At 42.1% G+C, this 11,128-nt stretch overlaps 1 protein-coding gene across 1 annotated transcript in view; it reads right to left on the bottom strand.

Moving 5' to 3' along the window:
- The window catches only part of SLC25A24 (solute carrier family 25 member 24), a 43,921-nt gene that overhangs the window by 17,131 nt on the left and 15,662 nt on the right, over positions 1-11,128 (bottom strand). The window contains exons 4-6 of the mRNA XM_018564552.1: positions 5,524-5,635; positions 3,568-3,726; positions 2,909-3,058 (exon numbers count right to left, since the gene is read on the bottom strand). Of these exons, the coding sequence (XP_018420054.1) occupies positions 2,909-3,058; positions 3,568-3,726; positions 5,524-5,635 (421 nt within the window). The remainder of the gene's footprint in view (positions 1-2,908; positions 3,059-3,567; positions 3,727-5,523; positions 5,636-11,128) is intronic.

The raw sequence follows: 11,128 nt of genomic DNA, 5'->3' as shown, positions 1-11,128 counted from the left end.
GATTTGCCACCCGTTACCTTAGAGATAGCCGCATCAAGCTTTCCTCCGAAGAGGTTGGTCCCGTCAAAGGGAATCTTGCACCAGCTGGTTTTGGAAGAGTTATCCGCCACCCAAGGCTTCAGCCACAGCGCTCGCTTGGCAGTGACGGTGTAAAGCATGGCTCTGGCCGAGCTGCGAACAACATCGATGGCTGCCTCCGCCATGAAGTCTCCCGTCAGCCTCAGTTCTTGAAGGGCCGAGATAACTTGGTCTGTATCGACGTTTGCCCGCAGGGCTCTCTCCAGATTGTCAATCCAAATCGACACTGCCCATGACACACATGTTAATGCGATCGCTGGGCGCCAGGCCCCTCCAGCAGCCGAATAGGCCCTCTTCAGGTCCAGGTCAATCTTACGCTCCAAAGGATCCCGGAAGGAAACTGCATCCTCCATGGGGAGCGTAATATGGCGTGCAAGACGCATGACTGCTGCGTCTACTACCGGTGGGTTAACTAGGCTTGCAATATCCTCTTCATTAAGTGGATATAGTTTTGTTAGCCTATTGTTGAGGTTCAGCTCTTTTTCCATCTTCTTCCACTCCTCCTGGACGATTCCCTTAATCTCCTCCAGGAACGGAAAAGTGTTAGTTGTCTTTAGAAGATGGGGAAAATAAGTTCTAGAGGTGGAAGCTACTGCGACCGGCTCTTCCCAACCTAGCGCCTCCTTCCTGATATAGTTACACATTTTATACTTGGAAGGGCCACAGGGATCCTGTAAAACACTGTAGTCGCCACAGCTACTACAGTGCACTTCTAGGTCAGGGGTGGGCAAACTCTGATCCTCCAGTTGTGCTGAAACTACAAATCCCATGATGCATTTGTCTCTGGCTGTCATGCCTGTGGCTGTCAGAATCCTGCAATGCCACATGGGATTTATAATTCCACAACAGTTGGAGGGCTGAAGTTTGCCCACCTCTGTTCTAGGTTGTGCATTGCTGAGCGACTTCCCCTTTGCTGTGAAAACAGAGGGTTGCTTCATCGGCACAGCAGCCATTAAGCAAACTCTTCATATTTTTATCAATTAATACTAGGCATTTTAGAATTGTATGAGGGATATGTATAGCCTCAAACTAAATAAAATTAATCCCTGTCCAGATTAATCTCCAGGTCCCAACAATGACTTTGGATGACATGTGCATTCACTGCACAAGCATCACATACTCACATAAGTGAACACAATGTCACTCAAACTTTAAGCTATCGCAAACTTGTGATAAAGTTGTCATTGTGCTGATTTGTGCCCTTTTCCACCCGATTTAATATTTTTAAGTTATTATAACAATTTAGGCAAACCGTTTCTTCCCCCAGCCAATGTTGCAATGTAGGGTTGGTAAGGGGAATAAAGTGTTCCCAAAGTAAAAACGTATGTTCACCGTGAGGTTTACCATTCCACTAGGTTACATAAAAGTTGCACTATTGTGATATTTTATTCAGTGGATTTGCAAAAGGAATATTTTTCTCATTTTTTGCGTTTCCTAATATAAACCAAGGTGACAAAATCTATGTATCCAAATAAAATCCGCATCGGTCATGAAACAAAACCCTGTATAATAGATTACAAGACCTAAAAAAATAGGGATGCACAGATACCAAAAAGGTCTTGGGGATAGATAAAGATAGATAGAGAGACAAAGAAATATATACATTAGGGATGCACCGATATATCGGCCGCCGAAACATATCGGCCAAAATTGGCATTTTTGGCTAAATGCCGAAAGTGCCATTTTTGTGCCCATACATCGGCGCATCCCCGCTTTCTCTCCTCCCCGCTGGGCGCTGCGCTGTGTCTCAGCAGGGAGGAGAGAAAGCGACAGCCGGCCGAGCGCTGCAGTTGGAGAGTGCTGTCAGCGGCCGGTGTCTCTCCTCCCATACCGCTCGGCCACTTATAACAGTGCAGCAGAGCGGTGTGGGGGCGGAGACAGCACTGTCGCAGTAGGCTGGGCTCTCCTCTCGCACTGCTCACTCAGCCTCCTGCGACCGCGTGTCAGAGAGGAGAGTTATCTATCTATCTATCTATCTATCTATCTATCTATCTATCTATCTATCTATCTATCTATCTATCTATCTATCTATCTATCTATCTATCTATATATATATATATGCAGCAATAGCATTTTTTCCAGACCATGTACAAGTGCTGATACTTTTCCAAGTACTCACAGATACAAGTACTGGTTTAGTGTCATGCATTTTTCTAAAACAATACAGACTAATGATTTCAGGACAGTGGTGGAGCGCCAGAGCCCAGTTACAGCTGCAAACCTGGAAGTTCGCATGAAAATGTCAAGTATTGGCACTTGTATCTGAACTCGTATCTGTGCATTCCTATAAAAAAAAAATAATGTGCTTAGCCAAGACATCACCAAAAAAAAAAAAGGGCCCTGGGATTCAGGGGGATATAGGGATAAAAGGGTCAGGAGACTCAATTAGTTAATCATTCAATATCACCCCCTGAATGAGCTCATAGTCTAAAGCATTATTTTACTTATTTACCCCAGAAGAACCTTTGAAAAAAAATGTCAGGAACCCCTGCTAAAATGAAATAAACCTAATGTTTGTAGAACATTGGTGCAATAACTAAATTGTAGAACATTTCCAATACAAGAGTAAACAATATGACATGTTTGACACACTGGGCAGTTCATTTTTTACTCCCTTCTACTCTTTTAGTAATAATCTTTGAATTAAACAGTTATAACAGAAACAGACAGTAAAAATGGTGGTGTCCACTAACAAGTGATCAGTGTAGAAGTGCCCCCTTGTATTGCTAGTCAGTGTAGTTAGAAGACAAATTTGTTATTCCACAACCATTTAATTATTATTTTGAAAGGGTTCTACTATATACTCACGTGTGTATACATTCCGCCTTACCTGATCATAGGCCCAGAATTTCATGGCCGTCTCTGGGGCGATTTTGATGACGTTAACGCCATTCCCCCGCCAGAGGGATTTGATACCTCCTTCCTTCACCATTTGCTTTAGACCAGCCAGCATGTTTGCGTTTCCTTTGGTCCCATGCACCTGGAAAAAAGTTACAGATTTCCTCATCAAAATGACACATCGTTACAGTTCATTTAGGAAAACTAAGCATTTCTGTATTCAGTCACTACCTCTTGATTAACTGTTTTGCAAGTTATATCATTTATGTTATTCCTCGTTTCAATAGCATAAATAGTAGAAAGAAACCTTTAACGTATTACTTCTGTTATTTTACAATTACATTTTTGCAGAATATCACTAACAGTGTATAATGACCATATTTAGCGACACTCCAATATATACCGACACACATATTTACCGACACTCCAATACGGGTTTCGATAACCATTTTATGGGTGGCAGTCTAAGTCAGAGGTTATTTCATTCCAATGAATTTAGATCTGAATAGCTGGAACAGCAGTTTGGTAGAACTGTATGCCGCTAATCTACTTACATATGTTACAAACCAGTGCATGACCGACTAAATATACATATTATCCACAAAGCCTAAATACATCATAAAGTATTTTATAACTAGGACAGACAAATACCTGCATCATAACTTTCAAACGGTCAAGAGGGGCAGTTCCTGTACGGGACACGGCTCCAGCCAATCCTCCGGCCAAAAGCTGTCTCCACCACTGACCAGTCTTCTTCTCCTCTTCTGTAAACTCATCTGGAATAGTGAGGCTGTCACCAATATCCAGCACCTGAAAAGTATGAACATAGCATAATATCCAGCATTGAACACCACAAATCCTGCATGTGCTCAGGCCAAATAAATATTTTAGAGCTAGCCAAGCAATGTTACTTTTTAAGTCACTGGCCTGATCAGGTGAACAAATGTCAGGGTTGCAGAACTGGAAAATGGAGAATGAAAGATATTGTGGGAGGTGTGAGTAAGGTGGGGAGGCAGAGGTGGGTGACCCATAGGTCCCAAAGTTCACTATGAGGAGGTAGGTGACCCATAGGTCCCAGATTACCTTGAATTTGGTTATTGTGGGTGTACGTCTTGCTGTCAACTTTTTATTTGGGAATGTTGAGTGAAGTCTATCTTTGACTTCAACTAATGAGAATGAATTGTACAGCCAAGCTTTCACTATAGTTTGTTTCGAGGCAGTAAAGGTGAGCGCCATGGGAGTGAATTGGTTTTTCGAGAAACCATCTGATTTATTATTAAAGTGACATTAAAGTCCAAAAATGTTTTCCCTCCCCCCAATGTTAATGTTAGCACTTACCTTAAATTATGTCTCTTAATTCGATCTTCCTCTTCTTTCCTGATCCAGCGCTTACTCCTCTGTCCTTGCTGGTACTTCCTGTCCCAAGGTGTCTGCATGCGGGTGCACGCGTCCATAGACTTAACCTTGCGTCTCTCGTCTCACGGCCGAAAATCCGAACTGCGCATGCGCCCACCCCAAGATGCTTTGCGGCCGCCCGAGCAGTTTCGGATTTTCTGACGGGAGCGCACGGCGAAGACTGGGTAAGTTTAAGCCGCTGTTCAAGTGGTTTTTTTTGTTTTTGGTTTACTTTTTGCATATATCTACTGCTTGCAAAAACACCGGAGGCTTTAGAAACCCTTTAAGAAGCGCTTTGTATGGATTCTCATGCTAAATGTATCAAATACCTCCTCTACCCCAGGACTCATCTGGGAGACGCCAATACATGTGTCATACACACTTGCTGGGGCCTATTGATTAGAAGTCAATTAAACTTACCATTATGTTTTTGGATTGTGAAGTAAACTGGAGTATCTCAAAGGCATCAAACCAACATTAGAACATAAAAGGATTACATTTGAAGAGATCTTTGTGTTACATTGCAACTCACCGTTGAATGTTTCCAGAAACGAATAATTTCCTGAATGTTATCTGCAGGATTAAACAGAAAGTGGTTCCCCAATGTTAATGTTAGCACTTACCTTAAATTATGTCTCTTAATTCGATCTTCCTCTTCTTTCCTGATCCAGCGCTTACTCCTCTGTCCTTGCTGGTACTTCCTGTCCCAAGGTGTCTGCATGCGGGTGCACGCGTCCATAGACTTAACCTTGCGTCTCTCGTCTCACGGCCGAAAATCCGAACTGCGCATGCGCCCACCCCAAGATGCTTTGCGGCCGCCCGAGCAGTTTCGGATTTTCTGACGGGAGCGCACGGCGAAGACTGGGTAAGTTTAAGCCGCTGTTCAAGTGGTTTTTTTTGTTTTTGGTTTACTTTTTGCATATATCTACTGCTTGCAAAAACACCGGAGGCTTTAGAAACCCTTTAAGAAGCGCTTTGTATGGATTCTCATGCTAAATGTATCAAATACCTCCTCTACCCCAGGACTCATCTGGGAGACGCCAATACATGTGTCATACACACTTGCTGGGGCCTATTGATTAGAAGTCAATTAAACTTACCATTATGTTTTTGGATTGTGAAGTAAACTGGAGTATCTCAAAGGCATCAAACCAACATTAGAACATAAAAGGATTACATTTGAAGAGATCTTTGTGTTACATTGCAACTCACCGTTGAATGTTTCCAGAAACGAATAATTTCCTGAATGTTATCTGCAGGATTAAACAGAAAGTGGTCCCGCCACTCATTCCAGTCTACTGTGAGGGTGCCATCTGCATCCATACTGGCGAGAGACAAAATTAATCAAAGTTTACTAGTCAATCTTTTATTCTAATTTTAGAAAAATTAGCAAAAGAAAACCCCTGGATCATAACTATGGACATGATATACCCCATAAAATGTTAAAAATGCAAATGGGAGAATAAATGTTCCAACCCTTTTACTTTTTTTAATAGCACTTTCATTTAGTAGTTTTGACTTTGAGGCTTCAAAAATTGCATAAAACGTTACTCAACAGAAAATTAAATAAATAATATATTTTTTTTAAATTAGCAAGCTACCGTACATATATCATCGAATTACATACATGTAACTGGTTTTGCCAGATGACTGGTATTTCTAACACTGATTGTATAATCTCCTTTAGATGTATCAGCAATATTATAGTGAAAGGGCCTGCCTGACTGGATACAAATTGATTGGATAGACTACGTGTGTCCTCATATTATATAGAGTTTTAGTAAATCTAAAGTTGATTGTACAGTAACATGTATGGTGGCCCTAACAGCCCTTCCAGACAAAAGCGCCTGCCTGTTGACCTGACGTTTCTCTGCTGCAGTTAAGCACCCCAGCTAGGTCACCTTCGTTTCCTCGCCTGTTATTGGCCGGCAATGGAACAGCAACAAAGTAATGAGTTCATCTCTTATATCTGGTCAGCACATGACAATGCATCAGAGTCTGATTGGACAAAGATACTGCCTCTTCCTCTCCCATCAGGAGTGCTGCTGTAATGGGGATTAACTTTGAAATAAAGTAAAACTTGGATATTTATACTAGTTAGTTCATAAAACGAATGTTTTTAATATCTGGGTTTAGATATACATTACAACTCTTGGAAATTACAAAATTATATTGCAGTGTACTGAGCTGGTCCAATCAGCTGCAGCCAGGGCATGTCCTGCCCCGAAGCTACACGTAACAAAGGGGCAGGGAATGCCCTGGCTGCAGCTTGATACAGTTATATTATGGCTCCTAATAGCACCCCAACACCTTTGTAACAAGGCAGGCACGGACAACAAATTGTTCTGGGTCTCTTGTTTAGCGATCAGCTCGTGCAAACTTTAGAAACTTAAGAAAAGCCATGTTAAAAAGTTAATAAGTGACCTAAGGAGCCCTGCCATTAAAAACTATATATAGTGGTTTCGCATTGAATTCTTCAAAGAGACACTGCCACCTTGCCCATGCAGGAGACCGCGTCTATGGAAAGGGCATCCCATACCAAATAAAGTCACGTAATCTGCAGCACTGAGGAATGCAATATCTCCTTCGTCACCGGTTCTCATTAAGTGGATTTTGCAATCATAAATACTTCTTTTATTGTAGCTTAGTGTGTCACAATAAACATAACGAGCACTTCCTTTGTTCATGCAGAAAGGCTTATCTCGATGTATTTTTATGCCTGTATATTTCTCTCAGCACGGGTTTCCTTTAACCTCTTTATGACCAGGGCTTTTTTGTGAAATAGTGTTGGTCACCAAGAAGTTAAAGAAAACCTGAGCCGTCACAAAGCTGGAAGTAGGTCATAGTGTAGATCTATTGACGTTTGTAGAAACACCCCAAGAGAAGAGCTAGTTGCCCACAGTCCAAAATGCAAGATATCTGGGAATAGGTCATACTGAACATTAGGGCTGCAACAACTAATCGATTATAATCGATGATTGAAAAAGTTGTCAACTTTTTCAATCATCGATTAATCGGCTTCCGATTGGTTGGCTCCACACACGCTGCACGCCACACCTCCTCCCCGCCGCTGCCAGACCCGCCTGCCCGAATCCACACGCCACACCTCCTCCCTGCCCGCCCAAATCCACGATCGGCACAGGGACGCGGGGAGAAGAAGTAAGGAGGAGCAGGTGTGGGCGGATGACAGCCACCGATAGACAGGCCCGATCTCAGAAACGAGTTGCTGGAAGACTGCTCAGGTAAGCCTGCACTTTCCCACACATGGTGCTCTATAATGTATTGCTGGGGTTTGTATTCCTCTATAGCTGATGGTACATTGTGCTGTACTGTACTGTATATTATACAGAGCAATGTACCATCAGCTATAGAGGAATACAAATCCCAGCAATACATTGTACACTGTATGTATAATGTATTGCTGGGATTTGTTGTATTCCTATATAGCTGGTGGTATTCTGCATTGCGATGTATAGAGGACTACAAAACCCAGCAATAGTACATTATACCGCGTAATGCAGAATACCACCAGCTGTAGAGGAGTACAACAATCCCAGCACTAATACATTATACAGTGGTGCAATGCCGAATACCACTAGCTATAGAGTACTATAACACCCAGTACATTATACAGCGCAATGCAGAATACCGCCAGCTATAATGTACTATTGCTGGGTTTTGTAGTCCCCTATTGCTGATGCCATTCTGCATTAATTACTGTATAATTTTACACTTTTCATTTCACTATACAGTATTGCACACCACACTTTTTTTTTCTTTTTTACTTCCACCGCAACAAACTTGCTTCTGTGATGGACTACAATCGCAGTACAAACTAGTAGTCCATCACTGGAGCCATTTTTAAAAATGTTATTTCATTTGATTTTTTTTATCCGATTAAATCGAACTTTATAAATCGGCTAACTAATCGATTTTGAAAATAATCGTTAGCTGCAGCTATACTGAACATCAATTAATGTTTTTTGGAATGCCCCACAGATTAAAGCTGGCAATCCACACCTTGAATTTCTGCTGATTCAGCAGGCATTTGAGCAGGCTGTGGCCCTATTGGCACCACCCGGTTCAACAAAAGTGGATTTTTCAAGTGACTTTTATTGAAGGAGCCAGGTGGGAAATTATTGGCCTAACAGTGCCTGCAGCCAACCAGATGCACTCATTGTCCAGGTTGGAGGTGCATAGAAATGAAAATGTTAAAACCAAAAAAATATATATGTCGGGCCGAAATCGAAAATGTTTTGGGTTTTTTTTCAAATATTTTATTTTTTATAAACTGAATTTTTTTACTTTACTTTTAAGGGGCTTCAAGGAAATATTAGGGGTCTAAACAGAGCCCTCATATTTCCCTTTTAAAATAGAAAAATAGGTTGAGGACACAGAGTCCTCAGTCTCTTTTCTGCAGCCCCAGTTATAAATGAAGAGGAAGCCTCTATACTGAGTGTTCCTGTTCATTCATAACTTGCGGAGATAGTAGGTTTACCATGTGCGCAATCATGAATGAACAGGAGGTGATGTAGATCACTTCCCATTCATTCATAATTGAGGATATAGTCCACATACCATATCCTCAATTATTTATAAATACCTCGCTCTCCATCCTGACAGCTGTCACAGGAGGCTGAGCGAGCGGTGCGGGGAGGAGAGCTCGATCTGACAGTCGACTCCTTCCCCATACCGGCCGGCCTTCTGCGACACCACTGACCGTCTCCGCCCACATGGCCGGTCTCCTGATATGCGACAGGAGGCTGAGCGGTGCGAGAGGAGAAACGCGCGCACATCGCTCTCCTGCCGCAGCGCTCGGCCTCCTCTGACACTTTCTCTCCTCCGGTACACAGAGCAGTGCCCACTGGGGAGGAGAGAAAGAAGGGATGCACCGCTATTTCGGCCAAAAACGGCATTACACCAAAAGTGTCATTTTCGGCCGATATATCGGTGCATCCCTAGTCCAGGTATTCCGCATATGAATACAATAGCCGGCTGCAGGGATTCCTCTATCCACACTGTTTGGCATAGATGGGGAAATTAATGATTACACTGAGAGAAATCTAGGAGGGTATGGCCAGTAAGTAATCATACGCCATAGACCTACTGTCCATTGTTATTGGAGAATTACAAGTGTTCACGTTATACAAAAAAAGTTACTCATTTTAACATATGAAAAAATCCTGCATGAGGAAGCAAGGGGAAGCTACAAGAACATGTTTTTCATTGAATTCTTCACACACTAGTTTTTATTGAATCAAGTTCACAGTGTATAACACGAGCAGAATTACTTGTATGTTCCACGTTTGTCAGAGATTAAATGAGTATTATTATCTATGCCCATAACAAAGAAGAATGAGTCACCATGTTGACACATCACCATAATGCCCATACACAATATGCTAAGACATACACACACCCACACATACTGCTGAAAATACAGGCGATGACCACATTTCCAGCTTCTTACTGCAATGGGACAGGAGCATGCTTTTATATTGTAAACAGCCCTTGAAAATCTTAAAGCTGGGCTTGCACTAAGATGTTTCTCATTCAGCCTCGAGGACTTAATGTGATAAATTATTTGATTCCCACATCCACATTAAAGAGCGCAGATGGAGAAATCTCCCCTGTAGGGTTTTGTATTCTGACAGCTGCAGGAACCATTGATTGGCTCTAGTTTGGTTCCAGTTTCAATTGGCTCCTTTTACAAAAGTTGAGCGAAAATAAGACTGGTTGAGCTGGGTGGTGCTGCCAGGGCCACCATTTCGTTACTAGTCTAGGCTGGGTTGAGGGTGATTTTCTCATCCACAGCCTGGGGATACATGTTTGAGGTTGAACGGTTTATGCATCCACTTTGCATCGTGTTTTAGGTGCATTTGTTGGTGGTCAATAAAGAAGATTAATAATGTGAAAGTACAACATTCCTACCATGAAAACATGCTCGTAGAAATATGCCGTAACGGTGTATTCAAACACAAATATGCAAAACATGATTGAAATCCAGTCTGATCACCAGCATACAAATAACATGAGCAAGCAAATAAGAAAAAGACTCCCATTCACAAAAGGTGGAGGTGTTGAGGATTCAACAAAGCATTTAAAACACTTTTCTGGTGTAAGGGTTGTTTTAGAAAGTCCTGCACTTAATTTATGAAAGCCATGCAACAGTTTTCTTCCATTTCTGATGCCTGGAAAAAAATGCAAGTCTTTCTCATGTGCTACACATTACCTTCTGGCGATATGGCAGCAACAAATTCATTAAGACATACCACCATGACAAAAATATTGTCAGAGACAAAATTCTGCAGCAGATCCATATACATCTCACTGACGGGTACATGAATCTGTCGCAGTTTGTGCATTTGTTGCAGGGACGGGATATAGATTTGTAATGTGTGTCAATGACACGCTTTATGAAATTACAGGGATGAATTCCAGTTTAGGTCTGAAAGAACTGAGAAATATAACACACACACCAAAAGTATTGGGACATCCCTCCAAATCATTGGATTCAGGTGTTCTGTGAAATGTCCTTGCTAATAAAATATTCCACAGGCAACTGTTAGTGGTATTATAACAAAGTGACAATAGCTACAGACCTCCAAACTTTGTGCGGCCTTCAGATTGGCCTAGAGAGCTTCATGGAATGGGTTTCCATAGCCGAGCAGCTGCATCCAATCCTTACATCACCAAGTGCAATGCAAAGCGTCGGATGCAGTGGTGTAAAGCACGCCTCCACTGGACTCTAGAGAATTGGAAACGTGTTCTCTGGAGTGACAAATCACGCTTCTCTATCTGGCAATCCGATTGACGT

The sequence above is a fragment of the Nanorana parkeri genome, unplaced genomic scaffold (assembly GCF_000935625.1).
Source record: "Nanorana parkeri isolate BGI_ZX_2015 unplaced genomic scaffold, ASM93562v1 scaffold759, whole genome shotgun sequence".
NCBI lineage: Eukaryota > Metazoa > Chordata > Amphibia > Anura > Dicroglossidae > Nanorana > Nanorana parkeri.
The sequence above is the reverse complement of the archived record's forward strand: the minus strand, read 5'-3'. Positions and strand labels throughout refer to the sequence as shown.